The sequence below is a fragment of the Equus caballus genome, chromosome 24 (assembly GCF_041296265.1).
Source record: "Equus caballus isolate H_3958 breed thoroughbred chromosome 24, TB-T2T, whole genome shotgun sequence".
Taxonomy (NCBI): domain Eukaryota; kingdom Metazoa; phylum Chordata; class Mammalia; order Perissodactyla; family Equidae; genus Equus; species Equus caballus.
The window spans coordinates 47066841-47091436 of record NC_091707.1 but is presented as its reverse complement, the minus strand read 5'-3'; the positions used below and the strand labels follow the sequence as shown (position 1 = coordinate 47091436).

The 24596-nt window shown below is 36.7% G+C and overlaps 1 protein-coding gene across 3 annotated transcripts in view; it reads left to right on the top strand.

Moving 5' to 3' along the window:
• Positions 1-24596, top strand: part of RPS6KA5 (ribosomal protein S6 kinase A5) — a 164920-nt gene that overhangs the window by 97148 nt on the left and 43176 nt on the right. For all 3 annotated transcript variants that reach the window (XM_023628276.2, XM_070249771.1, XM_070249772.1), the window contains exons 4-7: positions 6179-6294; positions 9305-9412; positions 21938-22021; positions 24453-24556. In XM_023628276.2, coding sequence (XP_023484044.1) covers positions 6179-6294; positions 9305-9412; positions 21938-22021; positions 24453-24556 — 412 coding nt within the window. The remainder of the gene's footprint in view (positions 1-6178; positions 6295-9304; positions 9413-21937; positions 22022-24452; positions 24557-24596) is intronic.

Here is a 24596-nt window from a genome sequence, read left to right as displayed (position 1 = left end):
TCTCCCTCTCAGATGTCAGTAAGGATCTGGGTTTTCATGAAGTCACTGTCCATATTTATGCCACTGCTAACTCTATCCCAGAGTCTGCCTGCATTCCTGATCCCAGTGTTCTCTTTCGAGAGGATAAAAATTTTATAAATCAGCTCACACGTAATAATATCCCTATGATCTTTTCTAAGTTTTGTTTTATTTGCTCTTTCTCTGCCTGGGTTGTTCTTAGTTTTAAGGGCAAGTCCAACCTTCCCCTAAGAGAGTGGCTAGATCTCCTGATAGACAGAGGCGTAAAGACGCCAGAGGGGCCGCTCCAGCACATCGTCAGGACTCAGAGATCCTGTTGAAAATGAAAACCCCTTGCTCCATTTCACTTTTTTAAGCTCTGAACCTCACAAGTCCAATTCTAAATACAAATAACCTCCAGGACAGCTCTGCCGAGCAAGGGCGGGAGTCGGAGGGAGGCCATCTCAGTGCTCAGGAGAAGCAGTGCCGGGTGCCTGTGCAGTGATGGTGAAGTTGCCGGTGCACGGCGAGCTGCCATGCACTCCTCACAGACGTTTCCATTGCTGGCAGTCAGCACTCGTTGGTTTGTTTGTGAAGAGATTTGATAGGGACTTTTCCATTCAAATTTATAATGCTGTCTTTAGAGTGATGTTCCTTAAACTTTTTTTGGCTTACGACTCCTTGGGACGCTGTGGATCCTCTCTTCTCAGAAGAATGCTCATGTGCCTACAGGTCCTTGAAAAAACTGCACAGGATTTCAGGGAATTGACATGAAGCACTTTCAGGATGGTTCATGGAACATCCTCTTAATGGTGGGATTCTGACCATAAGAAATCTATCTTCCTTTTCCTGAAAAGGTTCCAGAAGGGCTCTCTTGGACCTCTTAGTAGTCTTAGAATGTATAATTCAAGATGATGGTGGCGATAATGGTAACTACCATTTATTGAGCTTTTCCTATCTGTCAGACACTGCATTCCTCAGATCCAAAAGTGAACTCTGGATCATCCCTTCCAAACCTATGCCTCCTGCAGCCTTCCCCCCTCAGGTAACACCAACTCCATCTCAGGTGCTCAGGTCGGGCTGGATCCTTCCCACCACCGCTGCCCACCTTCCTCCCACCATCACCTCTCACTTCTTTATGGCAAGTCGTCTCCTTATTTTCACCCTTGCTGTTCCCGGCACAGCAGCCAGAGTCATCGATCCTATTAAAATGCGAGTCTTATACCACTTTTCTACCCACAATCCTCCAGAGGCATCCCATTTCATTTGGAATAAAAGGTCAAATCCTTACAGTGGCCAGAACCTCTATGCTGCCCCGCTCCAGGAGCCACTCTTCACTCTATCACAATATGTTGTGCAGTCCGTGGCATACAGAGCAGCCCCAGTATTGGTCGGCAAGGCCATCCACAAGCTGCCGAATGCCCTAACTCAGTTACTTCTGTGACCTTGGCTCTCCTACTACTTCTCCCTCATTCATTCTGTTCTAGCCACGCTGGCCTCCTTCCTGGTCCTCAGATACACCAGGCCCCCTCCTGCCTCAGGGTCTTTGTACTTGGTATGTCTGCCAGGAGCAGTTGATCCCCAAATATCTGCTTAGCTCATGTCTTCATCTTCTTAAAGTCTGCTCAAAAGTCACCTTGGTGCGCCATGCACTGACCCCTGCTTATTAAAGTGCATTCCTCACCTCTCCCCTGGCACTCCCTATCTGCCTTGATCTGTGCTGTCTTTTCCATGACAGTCATCACCTTCCAACATGTTAATGGTATCTGATTACTTACGTTTCTGTCTTTCCACTGAACTACAGGCTCCACTAGATGGAGGTTATGGTCTGTTTTGTTCAGTGCTATGTGTGTTGTGCCTAGAAGGTTTATAAGGGCTCAAATATCTATTGAATGAAATGAGCAAACCCTCAGAAGATATATTGTCCTGCTTTTATAAAAATTGTTTTAGGTTCAAAGAGTTTCAGCAACTTGCGCAAAGTCACAACGGATAAATGGCATAGCTAGGATTTTTGGACTTTTTGACACCAAAGACGTGTGTTTCTAGCTATTGAAAATATTTACTTCCAAGGATATGCAAAATAATAGGTCAAAATGTAGTCCAGAAGTGGCAGTCTTACAAGGGTGAGGAGTCCAAAGTTAGAGTTTGGGGCTAACAGAGTGGCTGTGAATTGTGGAGGAGAGGGTTCCTGGAAAGAAGGGAGTCACAAGTGAGGTAGTTCACAAATCTGTGTGGATCAGCTGACTTCTCAACTGTGAACACATGGGGTGAGACTCTAAGTTGCCCAGACAGAAGCAGTAACGGGAAGGTTGAAAGAGATGAGTAAAGATTTCGGCATCTCCAGCCTCAGGAGAGACAGAATTTGGAGTTCACTTCCTCCCAAGGGACAGGGACTTGGTAAACACCACAAGATTTTCATCAGACTTCTAGAAGAGCCATGCCTTATGAGTAAGAACCACATTCCCAGAATCAAAAATAAATGATAGTGGGGAATTTTAACCCATTAAATAAAAGACGAAACTGTGAATCCATTCAGATATAAGTGAATAAACTAAATATTTGATTTGGGTTGGGATAGGTCCACAGTTTCAAAGTACCTCTCCAGTATTAACTTATTAATTACAAAGGTGAGGTAGGTAAGTTTATGGTTGACATGCCGAGGAGATACTGCATTAATCAAATGGTCAAGTGAAAATCATTACTATTAGTGTGAATTGAAACCGTGTACCACCTGAGAAGATGCACCAAGAACATAGTGTCACTTCCACGATTTTCCTCCCAGTGATGCACACCTGAATATGATCATGGAGGAACGTCAGACAAACTCAAATTGTGGACAGGCTACCGAGCCTGTAACCTTCAAAAGTGTCAAGGGAAGGCTAAGGAGCTGTTATAGACTGAAGGAAACAGATATGTGAAGTAAAGTTAACATTTGAGTCTGAACTGGGACTTTTTGCTGTAAAAGGTGTTTTGGGAACAACTAGGGAAACTTGAATTTAGGATTGAGGGTTAGATGGTAATAATATACTCATGTTAATTTCCTGATTTTTTAGATGATTATGTTGTGGTATGAAATACAAATGAAAGTATATGTGTGATGGGATATCAAGTTGGCAACTTAGTGGTTCAAAAAAGTTCTATGTACTAGACTTACAATTTTTGGTAAATTGGTAATTGTTTCAAAATAAAAATGAAAAAGCAATTATATTTCTATATACTGGCATCAAACAACTAGAAAATGAAATTTTAAAATATATTTTACAGTACAGTTTTTTTAAAAACATAAAATACTTGGGAAAAAATTTGCTCTGTAAATTAGAATACATTGCTGAGAGAAATTCAAGAAACCCTAATTAATAGAGAGATACACCATATTCATGGGTTGGAAAACTCAATATTGTTAACATGTCATTTCTCTGTAAATTCAACTATAGATGCAAAACTATCTAAATCAAAATCCAGGCAGTAGTTTCTTTGTAGAGATTGACGAACTGACTCTAAAATTCTGTGCAAATACAAAGGAACTAGGAGAGCCAGTCCAGTCTTAAAGAAGAAAGACGAATGTAGAAGGCTTAAATTATCTGATTTCAAACTTACTATAAGGTTATAGTAGCCAAGACGTATGGTATGAGACGTACAGATCAGTAGAATAAAATAGAGACTCCAGAAATAGACCCACACTTATGTGGTCATTTGATTTTTGACATATGCGCCAAAGCAATTCAGTGAGGAAAGGCGTCAAATGGTGCTGGAACAACTGCGTATCTGTATGGGGAAAAGGTGAATCTCAACCCTTACTTTGCTCTGTACACAAATATTCATTCAAAACAGATGGACCTAAACATAAAAGTTAAATGTATAAAGCTTTTAGAAGAAATCTTAGGAGAATATCTTTATAACTTTGGGGTGGGCAAAGACTCCTCAAGACGCTAACCGAAAAAAAGAAGAACTAATCAAAATTAAACATTTTCTGCTCATCATGAGACACTTTTAAGGAAATTAAAGGCAAACCACAGATTCAAAGATAGTATTTTCCGTACATGTACCTGACAGAGGACTTGTATCCACAATATACAAGAATGCCCTCAAATTAATAATTTAAGAAAGCATCAGAGAGCTCTCTCCTGGTATGGCAATGTGAGGAGCTCCATGGGCCTGCTATGCAGGGAATCAACCAGTTAATAAGTGGTAAAAGTTATTTAAAAAAATTTTTTTTAAATCTCTGGAAGTTGGCCTATGGGTGGGTGTATAGCAAATGAAGCAACATTTATTCAAGAAAATCTACTACATCTCAGTAAGAACAGCAAAAGTGGGTGGCACTTGAGCCATGACCTGCTGCCTGTGTGACAGAAGCTCCATTTGGGTAGGTGTGGCTCCCTGTCCTCTCAGCTCCCAGTTAAGGGATACAGTATCTCACGAGGAGGTTGCAGGCCACCAGCATTTCCCATCCCCTCAGCTCTGTGTTATACAGGCTCAATTCCTTGCAGACGTGTCTGAGAAGTTGGGAGCTCCCTTCCTCCTCCCAGCCCCTGCTCAAAGGGAAGAAGCTTTGTTCTAGGTGTGGCAGGTTGAGAATATGGAGCTCTGATGCCCGCGCCCCATTTCATTTGTACAGTGGAGGTTCCAGGCTGGTAGAGTCAAGGTGAGAAGACCAGAGACTGCTGCCCTCACCCAGCACCGTGCCAATAAAGCAGGAGTGTCACTCCAAGAGAAGTGGGCCATTGTCCTCGCTCCCAACTCCAGGGCAGTGACTCAGAGATTTTCCCCAAGGGAGAGGTAGTTCATAAGAACAGAGAGCTCTGAAGTTCTTACAGATAATTGAGTAGGATATTCAAGGATGGGTAGGAGTTTGTCAGTTGGTCAGCTGACCTACGGGTGCCTATTTCTGTGTCATCGCTAACTATGGAAAGCATTTATGCATAAATGTCAGTATTAGGGTTAAGTAAATAACTACTTAAAGATAGAAAAAATTCATTGTTAGTTTGCAAGAATGCTGTGTTCCTTTACACCTTTTTAATAATTAGCTTTGTGTTAAGATATAATTAAAACCCCTTGGCAAAATACAGAAGCCTTAGAAGGGCAGTGCTTTTTGCTGGCATGTGTTTTGTAAAATATATTGCAAAACACCCAGCTATTAGAGTTCCTTCATTCTGTTGCGTCTGCTTTTTGGAATTTAAAGTTAAATGGGCAAGATAAAACAAAAATTTCTGAGTTCATGAAGATTTTTCTTTGTTCTTTTATCAAATTGTGGTAAACTTGACAAGTGAGTATACTTGGGATATGTGCTTTCAAATTTTTTAGGAGAAAGGCTTTAAACAACGTTTGTGACTATTTTCTAGGTGTATGTTTCTGACACACAAATATTGTGTGTTAATGTAGCAGTGGTTAGTTTCTGATGAAACTATTGTCAGTTTATCAATAAATGTCTTGTTAGAGCCAATTGTGAACATAATTGTATTGTTGTTTTTTATTATTTTATTATCTTATTACCAAGCTCCTTTATTTATGTCTCACTGTAGCCTTTTTGTCTTTCATTATTCCTCTTGGGATAAATAGGGCAGATGGAAAGGGAAATGGTAAATTTCTAGTGTCAGGTCTTTAGATTGGGCCATGATTTCCTCCTTTGGCTTTGGGTTACATGGAGCAGTAAGAAGGCTGGCTACCTGCTGCCTGATGTGCGTCTTGGGAAGGGCGCAGAGACAGCTGTGGAAAGTAAGGAATCTGCTGAAATATGGTGGCTGGCAGCTGTTACAAAGGAAGGCCTTTTGGATTTTTGTTTGTGTTTTATTCACTTCATTTTTGTTTGAGTTATCACCGTGGCTGATGTTTTGGTACTCCCCAGCAAGTTAAGTATTATACGCCAATGGCAGAGGCTTCTGATATGCTGTGTTTGGGGAAATGTATTTAAACATGCAAATTTCGTGTAACAGTTTTAATGGCAATACTCTATGCAAATTCATTTGATTGTGGTTTAGGGTAGTCCTTATCTTATGAGACTGTATTACTATATGAATTTAGTCACATATTGTATATGAAACTGTATACTATATACTAAGAGTTGTAGAAAAAAATAATATATTAAAATCGGGGTCTTATGGTTAATCCAAAGAAATTAAAGGGAAATACTTCTTTTGGTTTATGAATATAAGTCAAAGAAAGAACAAATATATTTCATTTTTAGATTATATAAATGGTGGAGAACTTTTTACCCATCTTTCTCAAAGAGAGCGTTTCACAGAGCACGAGGTGCAGATCTACGTTGGAGAGATTGTGCTCGCCCTCGAACATCTCCACAAGGTAAGATGCTTAATCTTTGGGATTTCTTTTTTTGAAAAATCTGTTAAATGAGGTAACGATGGAGCTGAAAGAGCTAATGCTTTTACATGTCATTGTCTTAGTGGAGTTGTGAAAGCACACTTATAGACCGTTACCAATTTTCTCAATTTCATAGTTCCCTTTTTAAAACTCTGCTTTCCCCTTGTAGTTCCTGTGGTGCAGATCAAAAATGTAGAACCTGAGCAATTTTTTTGGTTTTGTTCATGGAAACTCCTAATGCATATTACAAAGTATCATTAGAATAAAAGCTTTTCATTCTTAAAATAACCTTTAAGATGAAACCACAAGTCATAATACGTATTTCATTCATTGTGACTTACCCCACTGCAGAATCTGCCTGCACATCTTCAGGTGTATTTCCGGATCAGGTTGGAGAACATGCGTTATTTGAAAGAAACACGTACCTACGCTCCCCACCTATCCCCCTCTCCCACCCTGGCTCTCTTTCCCATTTGTTTTGTCTCTGAGGCCCTGTCTTGCCCCCTCTTCCCCCCGCCTCCTCCATTGCCTCCATGTAGCAGGAACACAGTCACTAAATACTTTAAGTGGAATGAATGTCTATGATGCTGTTTAAACTTTATAAATATAATCAGTTTAAAGTTTTAAAAAAATATTTCAGGTACTATTAATTTTGATCCAAAAACTTTTGACTAAAAAAATTTTTTTTAACGTAATGAAGAAGCGTTATTGTAGAAGCAAACAATCATCATGTCGACTAGGCTTGTGTGTATTTCCTCAGCCAAAGAAGGTGCTAGTAGAGTAATTTTTATCAAAAGTGTGCGAGACCATAAGGAGATCAGCATGACTTGGGTCAGTGAATTAGGATGACACAGGTACGTCATAAAGCCTCTGTTCTTCTTTGTCATGTATTCAGATCCTACACTAGGTTACAGATAAACAGAGATGAAAGTGCTGATTACGGAGCATAGAAAAGAATGGAGAGAACTAAAGGAAAAAGGCAAGGAAGAAGGATGAAGTTTTTAAAGGGGAAGGGAGATTAGAATTGCGGGATGGAGGCAGTGGATGAGAGAGGCTCTGAGAAAAGATGATGAGAAGATAGAAGAAAAGAAGGAGGGGATCAAGAAAAGGGTAGATTTAACCCAGAGTAGAAACAAGACTGGGCAGGTTGAGGGAGGTGGGATTCGGAATAGGAATCTTAAGAGGAGTGATTGAAAAACGTGTAAGAACAGGAGGGAAACAGAAAAAGCCGAGGGGGCAGGGCTGCAAGGCCATGGGGAGAAAGGAAACAGGAGCCATAAGGTAGGGAGCTGCGCTGAAGGGGTGGGGACAGCTGGATCCCCTTTGATAGAATAGTCAGTGTAGTGACAAGCTTCATGCCTGTGATCATTTTTGTGGGATATAAAAGTAGTCAGGACTTCTCCGTACGTGAACCAAATTGGGCCCAGGACAAGCCTGAAAAGATGGGTGTTAGATGTAATTTTTTATAATATAAAAATGATAGTGGAAATCACCATAAATAGCAGAGTAAAAACAAAATACAAGGCTCCGACGGGTGAGCTAGTGAATTCACTTTTTAATTTGTGTGAAAGCCTTAAATTCTGTTAATTCTGTTTATTAAAGGAAAATCCATGAAAATGCATTATTAAAACAGGGTAATCAGAAACATTATGTAAATGTAATTGACATGGAGTGAAAGTAATATAGCAAATCAGATCTCAGCTAAGTTTCTCTTAATGTTACTACCCTGAAAAGATGAATACAAAGAAGTATACCACAAAGCCAGTAGTCCTAATCTTCATAATAGCTACTAACAGCGGATTTCCCAGGAAGAGACGAGAATGGGAGTTTACTTGGAAGTGATGAGGTAAAGCAGACGGTAAATGATTTGTTCCTAAGATCTTTTCCAAAGAAGTTGTTAAAAAAATACAAAATCCCACTGTTTATTAGATGCTTGTAATGCTTCAAGTCAGATGTCTGTGCAGTAGGCTATAGATGTCGTCCTTCCTCTCTTTCTTGTGGGACACTGATGTTCTTGGGAGAAAATTGCCTAGTATTTTACCTTGTGTAATTTTTTATTTCAATCTTAAGAGATTATTAAGAATCTGCTTTTTCATATACTTAGTCTTGAGGAAGGCAGTGTTTCTAAGTTTAAAAACATTTAATTCAGGCTGACATAACATGAAACATGGAATTCACATATATCAAGAATTTCTTACATGACTTGGGTGCATTTATTTATGTTGTATAGCTGAAGTAATAGCTGAAGTGTTTTACTATAAAACTTACATGCAAAACAAAATGAAAAGATATATAAATATTACCTAATTGATTTATTTTGCTTCTTTAGAACTAAAGATCAACTAAAATTAACTTAGGGTCTTCAACCTTTATGTTTAGGAACCCATTATTCAACAAGCCTTTATTAATGACCTATTTGACACATGACACTATGCTAGATACTAGATAAATGCATAAAAAGTGAAAAACAGAGTTAGCATATGGTTATATCAAGACAAACAGGAAATACCTAGAAAATATCAGTTATTTTTAGGTAAGTACAATGTAAATATAAGTGCTGTAGGAATAAAAACAAGAAAATGACCAGCGTGGGATCTTGTAGTCAGGAAAGCCTTCTGAAGCCAATAGGAAGTGATGGACATGAATTGGCTAAGAAAGCACCTGAAGATCATCTGGAGTGAGGATGAAATAGACCAAGAATAGAGACAGGAAGAAGCAGTAGTCAACAGGGAGACCCTACAGAAGCTGGTCCAACAGGAATGGACGTTCATTACACAGAGAATGAAGCATGATTAGAGAGGTCCAGAGAACCCAGCAGATGAAGCCCCAGATGAAGGAATTTACATTTGCCCCCGCCAGTCACTAAGAGCTCTTATAGCATCTTGGACAGGAGAATGCCTTTCTTTGGTTTGTTTTCAAGGTAGATAGGAAAGACTTTCCTAACTTATTTTTTGGAAATTGTTTTAAAATGCGTATTTGTTTGTTTTTGCAGTTGGGGATTATATACCGTGACATTAAGCTTGAGAATATTCTGCTTGATTCTAATGGCCATGTGGTGCTGACAGATTTTGGTCTGAGTAAGGAGTTTGTGGCTGATGAAGTGAGTATTATATTTTAATTTGAAGTTAGTAATAACAGAATGTAAACAATGATGAAAAATTATCTATAGAATAAGCATTTAATGGGATAGTACCATATGGATTATGGATTTCTGTGCAGGTTTGCCAGGAGGAACATTTTGACATGAATGATTATAAAGATTTTTAGTTTAAAATTACCATTGAACCATCCTGTTGAAATTTCAGTAAACCTTTAATTGATGTATCAGAATTCCACGGTTTAAAACAAAACTGCGCATTTAACTTTCCCCATAAAATATAACTGAAAAATTTAAATAAGCCTTTGGGGCCTTTCGAAGAATTATGGCTTAGATGGTAGCCCATAGAGAATGAACAAAACGAAGAACCTGCAGTTTACATTATAATTACAAAGTAGGACATGTTATGATGACTTCGCTTGACAAAAATGACAAGTATCTAGTAGACCTAATTCTTAATAATCTTGCTGCTGTTTTCATTTATACGAGCAAAAAGAAGCAGGATTATTATTTTTGTAGGGAAGGGCTGTAGTAAAAGTAAACATTTTTTGTAGTAGAAATTTTTTTTTGTAGTAAACTAAAATTTCTGTGGTAAAGGACTTTGTTGTTATAAAAGGCATCATTCTTGAGTTCCAAATTAAATGTATCTATTTCTGATTATTTGCTTTTTGGAACATTTCCAAAGCAGTCCTAGGTGAATTAGATAAGTGCTGAAATTATAAAAACTAAGGATCCCAATTTTTTATCATATCTGTTTTCATTCAGTTCACTTATTCAATAAATATTTCTTGACTGCCTCTACTCTGCTACTTACTGGATAATACAAGGATGAGTAAAACAGAAATGATGTCTGCCTTCGTGAAGCTGTGGTTATAACAGTATATTGATTATCTTTGATAGAAAAATCATACTTATAGAATAGATGAATTTTTGAGGAACTTACTTCAAAGTTTGATTTTTTAAAACTTTTTCTCCTTTGTAAAAATTTTAGTAGCAACTTCAGCAAAATGTGACATGAAATGTGTTTCCTGTTGCTTCCTCACTAAACCCCTACGAGTAAAACTAAAGGAGTAACTCAGGGATGCACTCAAAAATGAGAGAAGAGAATAGGGACCAGGTTTTGGAAGATGGATGGCAGACGTACTAGTTGTAACTGATTTAGCATTCCCGATCACAGCCAAATCCTAAGCTGGTAACGTGAGAAGCCCCAAAGCAGGCTACTTTGCACCTCTGACCCCCCAAAATCCTTTATATGATTTACTTTCCAAATCTGATACTTTTACTGATATATTCTTTTCTCAACCACAGAATTTGATAAATCCCTTGAGATTCTGAGAATGAAGAAGACATTTCTAAATATCTGCAGGCTAGTCTATGTCCTTCCTAGGATTTTTTGAGAGTACAGTTCAGCAAATGTTTGCTGAGTTCTTAGCGTGAGTCAGACAGCCTGCCAGGTATTGGATATATGATTCTAACACTGAAGACTTGAAAAACATTTTTTAAAAGGGCATCTGTTCTTACCTATTTATAAACAAGTAATGTCAAAATGATAGATTCATGTGTTATTAATTACCCTATACTTATATATGGTATATCCATTCTGTGTTTTCACAATTACTGAGTGTTTGAAATTTCACAACAGATTGCTAGCATGAATCCTCAGGTAGATAAATAGAACTAGAATGAAAATAACATCCCCGGTGTTTAACACAGAGGTAGCCGACTTAATCATAGCCCCCGCCGCCATGACTGTACCTGGAAGGAAAAGGGCTATGGATTTGTGACTATTTTCTCTTTCCAAAAAATAGAAAAGAGTAACCTTTGCTCAGTTCAGATAGTGTTATTCATTAATTAATTCTTCAAACCCTGACGAGGCATTTTAGTGTAGTGGAATGAACGCATATTGCAGTTAGAGGACCTTTTTCGGTTCTCCGCTTCCTGAGTATGTGACATTGGGCAAGTCGCTTAGTCATTGACCCCTCAGCCTTAGTTTCTTCATCTGTAAAATAGTATTTGTCCTATCTAATTTATAGGATTGTCATATGGACACAATGAGTTAACGCTCTTGAAAGTACTTTTTAAAGTGTAAAGCACTATATAAACATCAATTTCTACTTGTAAGAGAAATTCAGATTTCAGATTACTGAGAGCAAAATTAAAATATATGAATGAGAATCTTAAATTATTCTCCCTTAATTTCTTATTTGTAGGAAAGTTTTGTTACAGCTTTCTTTAATGAATGCCTAGTTAATGATGTCATTTGCAGGATTAAGCTGTTATAACATACCTGTCTCAGGATGCCCAGATGAGGTTCAGGATCCGTAAAGAACATGTTTGCATTAGGAATTCAGATAACCCAACTCTCCAAGGCAGCTTTTTAGTTACCTCTGTCTCCCTTCCTGATTGAGTTGTAGTGACTTATGTTCACGATTCTTTTCATTTGCATCTGCTCATAAAGAACCTATTACGTCTCTGTAAATAAGCCCTATCAGTCATTTGCCAGAATCTGACTTGACTCTAGGCTAATTTTAGTTACTTTAAGGTAAACATTGAGATGGAATGGTTGGGAAAGCAAGAGACCTAGAAACCAGTACAAGTGTTTCTTCCGCTGCCCAAGTTTTCCTCTACTCAAGCAGTATCACACAGTATTCAGATACTAACAACTTAGCTTCCGTCATTTGTGTGTAAAGTGTTTTTCCGCCGGATGTCAGAGCAGATCCTCTGCCTTTGGGCAGGAGGGGGGAGAGGCGGACAGAGGCAGCTGTGTTCTCAGGTGTCTGCCTCACACATCCCTCTATAACTTTTTTATGGTAGAAATTATTAGTTCTGGTAAGATTTATTCATAATACTATTTATTTTAAGGCAGGTTCAAGGCACAAGTTCAATGGGCAGGTTTAACGTAAATTATGTCACTGAGCAAGCAGGGACAACTTTTGAATTGAGATTCTTTTCACAGAAGCTTCTCTTATATATTCCATTTGTCCATCTTAAATATATAATTTTTATTGACTTGAGTGCTATGCTTAGCAGTCACATTATTCTATATTAATATAGAATATATTAATCTATAGATAGAATGTATTAATCTATAAATAGATTGTTTTTATCTATTTTCTAAGGAAGAAGGGGAAGTGATTTAAAACCATGCTAAGTGTCAGGAACTAGTAAGTAAGTAAAATATGTGTGGAATATGCTGGGTAGTGGTAAGTTGCCGGAAGATAATTACAGTAGGCAAGAGGGATAGGAAGTATCAGGGTGAGAAAAGGTTGTGCCTTCAAATCAGGATCAGGAAAGGCTTCACTGAGAAGATGACAGTTGAGTAGAGACATCAAGGAAGTGAGAGCATGAGTCATATCAATATCTTAGGAAAGCCTTTTATTTCTAAGTAGAGGGATCAGCTGGTGTTAAGGCCCCAAAGATGGGCATGTGCCTGGGCTGTTTGTGGGACAATGAGGAGGCCAGGTTGGGGTATAGAATGAATGAGGGTCAGAGTCGTAGGAAATAAGGATGTGGAGGTGATCGCATGCAGGGCATTGAAGACGTTGTAAGGACTGGCTTCTCTGAATGAAATGGGGAGCCCCTGGGGAGTCTTGAGTAGAAGAGTGACATGATCTGACTTATTTTAGAAGGCTAATTCTGTTTGCCAAGCATGATAGTCCTGTAGTGGGAAAAGTCTAGAAACATGGAGACCAGTTAGGAAGCTGTTGCATTAATCCTAGCAGGAGATGGTATTGGTTTAGACCATGGGGTAGTAGGATAGGTTGTAAGAAGTAGTCAGAATTTAAATATATTTTGACATAAGAGCTAATGAAATTTCTTAATGGGTTAGATATGGGGTGTGAGAGAACAAGCTAGGGTAGCTCTGAGGGTTTTGTCCAGAGCAGCTGGAAGGATGAAGTTGCCCTCAAATAATATGGGGTGGGCTGCTGTGGGGAGAAGGTTTTGGGTGGTTGGAGGAGTGCAGTTGAACAGGTTGAGTTTGAGATGTCTAATAGACATACAAACAGAGATGTTGTATAGGCAGTAGGATACATGAGTCTGGAATTTGTGAGAGAGGTCTCATCTAGAGATGCAAATTTAGAATTTACCAATATATAAGTAATATTTAAAATCACGAAAATTAATGAGAATACCAGTGGAGTAAATATAGATAGATAAGAAAAAAGGACAAAGCTCTGAACTCTGAGCTATTCCAACAGTAAGAGAGTAAAGAGAGGAGGAACAGTCAGCAAAGGAGACTTGAGAAAAAGGCACTGGGAAGTCGGGAAGAAAAGAGGCAAGTATGTTGTCTTGGAAGCCAGGTGAAGAAGTGTTTCAGGGATGAAGATGATCAGCTGTGTCCAACACTGTTGTTAGGTCAAGTGAGATGAGGACTGAAGATTGAGCATTGGCTCGGTTTAAACCTAAGGAGAGAGAGAATGGGAATAGACGTATTCTCATCCACAAATGTAGGCTTGGGGTTTTCTGTAAAAAGGAATAGTGAAATTGTATGGAGAGCATGGCAGAGGATGAAGTGGGGTCAAGCGAGGTCTTTTTTTTTTAGGTGGGAGAAATGACAGATGTCATACGCTGGTTGGCACAGTCCTGAAAAGGAAGTGAGGGTAGATATAATAATGAAATAAGAGAGAAAGGGGAAAATTGTTGGAACACTGTCCTTGAGAGGGATAAGCTCAAGTGTCCTTATCTAGAAACTTGGTCAGTTCATCCTTCGAAATAGAGGAGAAACTTGAGTTACTGGGCACAGATGTGGTGGTTGACAAGAAGTGGTAGTGGGAGCTTATAGGTGGTCTTTTCTCCTTGCTTCTGTTTTCTCACTGAGAGTGAGGAAGGGAAAGGAGACATTGGAGGTTGGAGGAAAGAGGAGAAGAGATAAAATAAGCAGTGAAGACAGTGGGAAAGCGAATGGATCAGGAAAGGAGCATATTTGTTGGGCAGTATTAAAGGCCCGCTTGAAGTTCACGATCATGAATTTACAGTGAAATTGGTCAACCTAATTCTGTGTTTCTCTAATAACATTTAGCTGCATAAGTGCAGGCAGAGTGGGTGGTGGACTGAATTTAATCTTGTTTTAGCACCCTTACTTCATATGTGTATATCCATAAACAATATATACTATCAGCTTGTGTTTCTAAAATGTACGTAAATGGCATACCATATTGCAAATTGTTTTTTATTTGACTTATTTTTGAAATTTATCCAGTTGATAAATATGAATCTGTTTCATTCATTTTAGCTGCTGTATGATATTCTGTGAATTGTCCAGTTTATCCATTTTCCTACTGAGATGCATTTCGGTTTCTTTGTTTTCTCTATCAGTGTTGCAGTTTTTTTCCTGATGTTATTGGTTCGTTGGAGTTCTTTAAATATTCTAGATACCTATCCTTCATAATGATTTATTTTGTGAATTTCTTTTCCAAGTCTTTCACTTGTCTTCAACTTTGTTTAATGGTATTTTTGCCATTATCAGATTTGACATTTTAATATAACCAAATTTACTAATCTTTTAAGATTTCCATTCTTGGAATCTTTAAAAAAATACATGGAACAAAAATGACCATCTTAACCATTTTTAAGTGTACAGTTCGATAGTGTTCACTGTATTCACATTGTTGGGCAATAGATCTCGAGAACTTTTTCAGCTTGCAAAACTGAACTCTATACCCTGAGCAAAAACTCCCTATTTTTCCCTCTTCCCAACCCCTGGCAACCACCATTCTACTTTCTGTTTCTATAAATTTGACTACTTTAGTTACCTAATATAAATGAAATTGTGCAGTATCTTTTTGTGACTGGCTTCAATTAGCATAGTGTCCTCCAGGGTCATCTATGTTGTAGAATGTGACAGGATTTCCTTCTTTTTTAAGGCTGAATAATATTCCATTGTGTTTATATACTGCAGCTTGTGTATCATTCATCCACTAATGGACGTTTGGGTTACTTCCACTTGTTGGCTATTGTGAATAATGCTGCAGTGAACAGGGGTGTACAAGTATTTCTTCCAGATCATGCTTTCAATTCTTTCGGATATTTACCCAGAAGTTGGATTGCTGAGTTGTATGATACTTATATATTTAATTTTTCAAGGAATTGCCATACTGTTTTCCATAGCACCTGCACCATTTTACATTCTCACCAACAGTGCGCAAGGGTTCTGATTTCCCCACATCCTCGTCCATATTTGTTACTCTGCTTTTTGGATAGTTGTCCTTCTAATGAGTGTGAGGTGATCTCATTGTAGTTTTAACTTACATCTCTCTAATGATTAGTGACGTTGAGCATCTTTTCAAATGCTTATTGGCCATTTGTACATCACTTTTTGAAGGAATGTCTAGTGAAGTCCTTTGCTTATTTTTTCATGAAGTTCCTTTTTTATTATAACTGCAGTAATGTTTCCTTTTAAATTACTACTATTATTGGTTTGTAAGTTTCCTCTTTTTTTCTTCATCCTTTTGCTAGAGATTTGTCCATTTTATTAGTCTTTTCCAAGAAACAGCTTTTGTCAAGCCTCTCATTTTTTCTCTCTGTTTGATGATGTTGTCATACTGCTTCCTTCCTTTTACTTTGTGTGAGTTTCTTTCATATTCTTTGTCTAAACTTTTGAGTTGGACATCCAGCTTACTAATATTTAATCTTTCTTTTTTAATAAAATTGAATTTCTGAGAACAGCTTTAGATGTATCTCACAAGTTCTGATATATAGCATTTTTACTGTTATTCTAATAGTGTCATATTCATTGTGGTTTTTCCATTTGGCCATGAATTATTTAGAAATGGGTTTTTACGTTTTCAAATACATAGAACTTTTGATTATCTTTTTGTAAATGAGTTCTAATTTTATTCTTTCTGTTTGGAGAACAAAATATATGTGATTTTATTTGGTATCTGAGATTAGCTTTATGACCTATTACGTGGTTAATTTCTGTAAATGTGCCATGTATACCTGAAAAGACTGCGTGTTTCTTAACTGTTAGATATAAAGTTTTGTATATTTTCAGGAAAACTGTGCAAATCTTCCATAGCTTCACTATGTTCCTGCTTGATTGGTCAGTTATAAAAGAAATATGTTAAAATGCTCACTATGATTGTGGATTTGTCCATTTCTTCTTGACGATCCCTCCGTTTTTGCTTTATATAGTTTAAGGCTCTTCAAAAAATTTTGAGAGTATTCAGGCTTGGAATAGTGTTATTTCTCTAGTGAAATGTTCGTTTTAGTGTTATTTAATGACCCTACATAATTGTAATAATCCTTTTTGCCTTGAAATTTCATTTTCCTACTATTAATAAAAATACTCCAGCCTTCTATTGGTTAGTGTTGGTCTGACATATCTTTTTCTATCTCTTTACTTTCAATATTTCTTTGTCATTATGTTTTAGGTGTGCCTTTTGTAAGTAACATATAACTGGATTTTGTTTTTGATCCAGAGAGTTTCTATCTTTTAACTGGTGAGTTAAATCTGTATATTATAATTACTGATATATTTTTATTTATTTCTCTTATCTTGCTATGTGTTTCTCTTTATCATAATTTCTTTCTGCTTTTTCCCTTCCTTTCCTGACTTCTGTTTAAATGACTAAGATTTCTTTATTTCATTTCCCCCTAGTGGTCTAGAAGTTACATGGATTCTACTTCTATTCTTTTAGTGGTTATTACCCTGAAATTTTTAACTTATGTACCAACTTAACAGAGTCTAAAATTAACCATTATGTCCATGATCTCACAACAACCACAAGAACATTAGAATGTTTTAACTTCTCTTATCCATCTCATTTAATATATTATTGTTACTTACTGTTTTAGTCCCACCTTGTGTTATATTTCCCCAGATTAATCATTATTATGTAATTATTTTCATTTTATAAATTCAATACATTTTTTGACTTTTTCATGTTTCCCTGTGTTTTTCTGCTCGCTGTTACTTCTTACATTGTACTCTTATCTTGTGAGTTCAGTTTATTTCTGGAGTACATCCTTTAGGTGTCTTTTTAACAAGGATCAATGAATAGTAAACTGTATCTTTGTCTTGAAATGCCTTTTTTTTCCCCTGCACATTCAGTGAGAATTTAATTGGGTATGAAGACACCTAGGAAAGAACTAGTTTTTTAAGAAATGTCTTTTTATTGTAAAATAAAATACAAAAACAAAACAGAAGTCTTTTGTTTAGTGAATTAGTGAATTATTGTAAGGCACTCTTATAACCACCACTCAAGTTAATAGATACAGATTCACCACCTGTGGATATATTGTAATCTAGTCTGCTTGGGACCCTTGCAACATTCAGAATAATTTTCTCAAACATATCTTCCAGTTTACAAATTCTCTCTTTGGTTGTGTCTACTCTGTTTAATCTGCCTATTTTTTATTACTATATTTTTTCATTTATATAGTTTTATTTTATTCCTTTTCATATCTTCTAATCTTTTCTATGCTGCTGTATTGTTTTATAGATATTTTCCTTCCTTTATGTCTTTCATCTTTTACAACATACTAGTCTTTTATAGATTGTTTTTCTAGTATTTTAAGTAATCCTTCTGTTTGTTGTGTTGGTGGAGCATAATTCACTTATTTAGTCAATTTGAGGCTCCGGGGCTTTATCTGTGTGAATCCTGGTCGGGTATGTTGTGGGATGTCTCTGGTTCTGCCGTGTATTCCAGAGCATTGTCGCTTTGGACCAGACTTTCTCATGGTGGGGGGGGGGGTTGGGGTGGTGAGGAGGGGAGTGTAAATTCAGGTCCAAAATCTACAAGAGGCACAAACCTAGGGAGTTGATATCACAAGAGGAACATTTATTTGCCTTTTAGGCTAGGACCCAGGTAGAAACAAACCTGTACTAGTGGGTGAATTTATTCTAGACTTTGCTTTCACTGAGGGTTCAACTTTCTTAGGTTCTGAGATTTATACAAGAATGGTAGTTCCAGTCCACCTCATTTGAGCTGAGGGCCTCATCTTTTGTCCTCACAAAAGTATTAAAATTCAAGCTTCTGGATTGCTGAGACCTGTAACAACTTCCCTTCCCTCCCTCTGTGCAGCCACAGCATAGGTCGTATGCCTATTTCACTGGTTTCTAGCACCTTCGTCATGGCTTTCACCTAGGGATTCCCCTTTCTTTCTTGTGAGTGCTGTCTTGGATGGTTAGCAATGCAATATTTACTTCTTTTTTAAAAATCAAACATTTCTAAATATTCGTTGTGAGGAGATCAAAATTAGATGGGAAAAAATACGGGATGGAGGAAAACACTTCTTTTCAATGATAATTTAACATTTAACTCACAAATTTAGCTATCTTAAGCAGAAAAGATCAGGATAAAATATTGGCAAGTAAAAGCTGGGAATGATTTAATCCAGTGTTTATCGAGAAATGCCTGCGAGTTTGGCAGTTTAGTTCCTATGTGGATTCTTCCTTAGAAAGAAACCAGCTTTTTGTCCAGTGTTACCTGATCTTTCTCTCTAACAGTGAAGCCTCCTTGAGCAGCTGATCACGTCAGCACAAGAACGCTCCATGTTATCTGCCAGGATGGTGCACACACTGCTTTTACTGTTTTCTCATCTTTTAATCTGTGGTAGCTTTAATAAGTGATGTTGCTTATTAAATAGCATGGACTTAAATGCTGGATAGATTGATTGCCTGTCTCCTTGAGAAATATATTACTCTGAAGGTATTTTGAACAAATAGTAAACAATAATCATAATAGAATTTAGCTGTGTTATCCTAGCCTTTTTATATCTTAGTTCATAAAATAGTACCTTGAAATCTTTCCTGCCCCCACCAGAGACCTACCCCTGCCGTGCTTCATCAGTTCGTCTTCTTGGTAGAATTATTTGAAAGGCATTCAGTGTACACTCTAGATGACATGCATCTTCCTGGGCAGATAAACACAAATTCAAAGTTAAAATTGGGGATATTTTTACAAATAGAAGATAACCTCTTAGGAAATTGAGGTTGGCACACTAAAAGTTAGTACACTTCCACTGGGAGAGAGGGAGAGGAAGCAGCACAGAATTGCAAGGGGCTAAAGTGGCAATGTTTGAAAGTAACAGAGAGACTTAAGAAATGCTTCGTTTTTGTTTATGGTTATTCCCCAGTGACTGGAACTTCCCAACACTGAAGCTTTAATTTTTCTGTCTCCTGGAATTTATATCAAATAAATAATTATAGATAACTATCTATAAATTGAGACAATTATTTATTAATGTAGGCACTACCTGCTCACCCCTCCCCCTGAAAAACAGAGAAGCTACAATAAAAGCGAGATCAAAACTCACGTGGAGAAGGTGGAGGAGGTATCTTTGAGCACCTGGTGTGGTTCTGAGCTTCCTCTGTGTCGAGACAGTTAAGCACTAAGCTGCATTCTTCTCATGGTCAGATAAAATAAGACGTGGGAAGTGGTGGGGACTATCAGAACTTTCTGGCAGTAATCAGTAAGATCCGTATGTTTCATATCCTTTTTGCGGTAAACTTATGACTATCTAGTGTTTTGAAGAAGAAAGTGCACATTTTCATGACTTTCAATTTGTAAAATTTAATCATTTCTCATACTTAGAAGGAAATATGCATAATTTCAAGATGATTTGTGACTTGAATCTGCCTATAAATGGAAATGAAAATTGTTTGCTAAAAAGGCTAGTTTTCTAAATAAATAAAATTCTAGGAAAGTAATAAATTAAAACATGTCATTTTACTCTTAAACCAGTTTAGGAGAATTTTCTTTTTCACTATATCTAAGCTTGATTTTGGATATAATGCTTTGAAGGTATCTTTTAAGATGAGATCAAATGATAAGTACTATGACTTAGTAATTTTTATGTGTTTCTTTATGTCAGCTCTACAGTGATTTTTGCTTAAAAGGGGCTATTGCATAATAAGTAGTGTATTAACTAAAAACACTTTAGTTTTATGAAGTTTGGCATTTTAAAAAATTGATTTTGTAGTACTTTTTAATAATTCAGTGACAGATGTATACTTCCTAGTACACACATTTTTTTCTGCCAGCTAACAGAAAAGACAATTTTCTGTGGATCTAACCATAATTGAATTATTTCTTTTAGTTTCTAGGAGGAATCTTTCAATATGTGTAGCACATGAAAAGAAAGAAATGAATCATAAACCATATTAATTTTATTTTTCTATATGTGTGTATATATATGTGTATGTGTGTGTGTGTGTGTGTATTACAATTAAGTAGTTTTAATACATTTGTGACCACAGTGTTTAAATAAATTCATTACAATTCGTTGTCTCTGGGCTTAACTTGCAGCCAATAAAGTAGGGGACTTCTGCCACTTGTATAACATTGCTAGAGTAGTGTTCGTTATGTTTAAAATTGGTAAATAAGAGGAATGCTTATTTCTCTTGAAACGTTGCTGGTGGAAGAAGACTGAAGTGTAAATCAAAAAGCTTCCTCTAAAATAGTTTTGTGAAATATTTTAATGACACCAAAGTGCCTTTAAGAGTTTCAGATAGAACCTCACGAATGTCTATTATTAAAGAGGAATTCTTTTTTTCTCTATTTGATATATCTGCATAGCAATTTAGATATTTACTGTCCTTTATTACATAGGGATGAGTCATATGACGCGGTTGTTTAAAAATTACTTCAGTTTTTAAAATTAATTTTCGGGTTGACATATTAAATTAGCCCTTTTTAAAGTTTTACAAAAGAGAAACAACTGTCTTTAAGAGACAGTATTTTTTTAAAGACAGTTTTGTTCATCATCACTAAACATACCATTGGTAGCGCCAAACCTAGACCAGGCAGTAAAGGAGGAAGAATTTTTTCATTGGTTCTCTACTCCTGTCCTAGCATTTGGTCTTCCTTTCCCCTTCAAGTTTCCCAATGTTTTCCCCATCTTGCCTATCAGGAAATAAGGTCATCCATACTAAAGTATTAGGCAGTCCATGTTCCCCTACTGGGACTATTTATATTCTTACATAAAAAAGGTTAAAGATCAGTGCTGGCCTGGCGGTGCAGCAGTTAAGTGCGCACATTCCGCTTCGGTGGCCCAGGGTTCCCTGGTTCAGATCCCAGGTGCAGACATGGCACCGCTTGGCAAGCCATGCTGTGGCAGGCATCCCACATATAAAGTAGAGGAAGATAGGCACGGATGTTAGCTCAGGGCCCATCTTCCTCAGCAAAAAGAGGATTGGCAGCAGATGTTAGCTCAGAGCTAATCTTCCTCAAAAGAAAAAAAAAAAGGTTAAAGATCAGTAATGGAAATATACACACATACAGACAAGAAGAAGAGTGAATGAGTTGATTCATGGATGGATAGAGGGATGGAGGGATGGGTGGATGGATGAATGAATGATGGGTAGAGTTTCAGGCATGGGAAGTCTTTCTGACAGGACATTTACCCAGGACTCATCCTCTATAGGTGATGGTCTGTCCTGGTGAGAAGAGGGCCTGTCAAGTAGGTTCTACCACTACTTTGCTACTGTGGTGTATGTCAGCCACGGACATGTATTATTAACTCTTCTTTTGTGATTTGTCATACTAGTTCAAAATCAAATCCCTTTTTGTTTGTTTGTTTAAGGGTGAAAGAGCATATTCCTTTTGTGGAACTATTGAATACATGGCACCAGATATTGTCAGAGGGGGAGATTCAGGACATGACAAGGTATGTTCTATTTTAGACACTTCTTGATATATCTCTATGATTTGTATAATAAGAATCCTAGTTAATAACTTAGATACAGCCTCTTCAGCAGAGCCCTCTTTCTGGTATTGTCTTACCTGCATTTTTTTCTCTCCATTGTATGTATGCATGAACACATTACGATAGCTAGTGTTTTGGAGGAAAAAGGTAATATAAAAGTTAGGACATTCTAGCTTTCCGTGTTTTCTGGTTTTATTGGTGAGTATAATTTTTTGTTTTATAGAGTAACATTCTTGTTAAAGGAAACCTCAAAATCAACTAATTCTTCAAATAATTATTTTATTTCCTTTAAAAGAGTCTATATCTTGAACAGAGCACCAGTTGTAACTCTGTTTAAAACAGAAATCATTATTTTTCTGTTGATGGGATCTGATCCTTTAGGACACAACTGAGCCAGAATGAAATACAGAAGTGTCACTGAAAGCATAAGCTGTGCACGTGGTTCCTGTCTGCGTCATGCTGAATGATTTTGGACAGTGTTTATTGGCCTTATTGAGTTTTGCTAGAAAAACATACAGAAACATACAGTGACATGTTTCACCTTTAGTTGATATTTGCTTTCTAAGAGATCATTGAAAAGAGAATCTCTCATATTTTCTTATTCCCAATTTCTGCTTTAAACTTTGTAGAGATACTGGGGACTTTGTTGATTATCTCTGCAGCAGAAACAACCATTGTAACAATCCTTGGAGAAAGAAAAAAATCCTGCTTTCAAGATCATCTAAGTTTGCTTTCCTAAGCGCTCGAAAAAGCTGAGTTTTTTTCCTCCTCACTTCCCTTTGTATATGCAAAATGAAGATTGCAGAAGAGACTTTCCAAGTAGTTATATTATAAAATCTAGGTCACTTATTTTTTCTTCCAATAATAGAGGGTACAGATTTGTTCAGTTCTTTCTCAACACTTTTACTTTATTAATATCTTTCTTCAAATAAGGAATTCTGACTATTTTTTGCTCTTCATCTGCCCTTCATCATCCTCTTTCAAAATCCCATATCTACAGTCCAGATATCTTAAGTATGGAGCATCATTGGTCTCCTTGCTAATGGTTAATCATATATTTAAAAGCCTGTTCTTCAGGTTTGTGTGGAATTGGTTTCAGGCCATGACGAGGAATCTGATTGTAGATCTGTATCCTTTTAAGAGTGTGGTTTCGAATCTAACAGCAAAACATTCTGAGGGTCCTGTCCCAGATGGCCGTAACACTGCTTGTAGAAATCAAAGAATTGAATTGCTGGTTCAGTTTGCTTCACGGTATTCTTTGAGACTATTGGGGAATTTGATAGCAATTTATAACTGTTAAAATTTGATAATTACTGCCTAAGACCTAACGGAACCAAATTTTGAGAAAGAAAAACCTTATATTATTCCTAGAATTTCTGTTTACCTGAGATCCAGAATACAGCTAGTCAATAAGTATTCTTTCCTATTCATGGAACACCTCAACAACTTTGAGTTAGTTAAGTGAGATAATGTATGTGAAGTGCTCATTACTGTACCTGGCTCTGACTCCTCCTTTCCTGATTTCAGATTACCTGATCCTGTTTTATATGTCATTGTTACATATTTTTTTAAAATAGCTCTAGGCTCATAAATTTTGCATCATCTCTCTGAAACTTTGGCCCTGAAATTGGAAGCCGAGTTTAAAATTTTAGCATATAAATTCATGTATTCGGCAGTTATTAAAATCTTGATTTGCCTAATTATGAAAGAACTAATTTTCAATATCTCAAAATTCTCTAAGTTCTATATAATTTGCTATGCTTCTAGTTCAGGTACCTGCATTTATTAATTAGTTTCCAATTTAGATCACATTTTATTTTATGTTATTTAAGATCTCTTCATGCTTCCCACAAATGAAGACTCTTAGATTTATGTGATAAGTTCTCTAAGAGGAATTGATTTAGGTGGTTATGAAAAAATAACAGCTTTAGATGGGATTTTTTTTTCATTTTTATTCTTTGACTTTAAGTACTTTCATAGTATTTATTGGAGCTGAATAATTAATAAAAATACTGATTGGTACTTTTTTTTCTCCTATCATAAGTCCAAAGATTTCACTTACTTAAAATTTTAAAAATTTATTTCAAATTTAAAATTAAAAAAAAATTAACCAAAGGAGAACCATTACTAGTTTAGGAAATAATTGAAACACTTTTCACACCTTGATTGACTTCACTATGTTTAACTTCTACTCTGAGGATACCTGGATATTTGTTCTCTAAATGTCTTTCTTGCATGTGTTAATTTCATACTCCTTGCACAGAAAGCTATGTACAAAATCTTTTTGTTCAATTATTTTCCAAATATATTGCTTTATTTTGTTCATTTTTGTTCCTTATAAAATATTATGTTAGTTAATATTCTATAAAACGAAATTATTGTTATTTTATAGGCAGTTGACTGGTGGAGTTTAGGTGTTCTAATGTATGAACTACTAACTGGAGCATCTCCTTTCACTGTTGATGGAGAGAAGAATTCCCAAGCTGAGATATCTAGGTAAGACTTAACAAAATAAAATAAATGTTTTGTTTTCTCA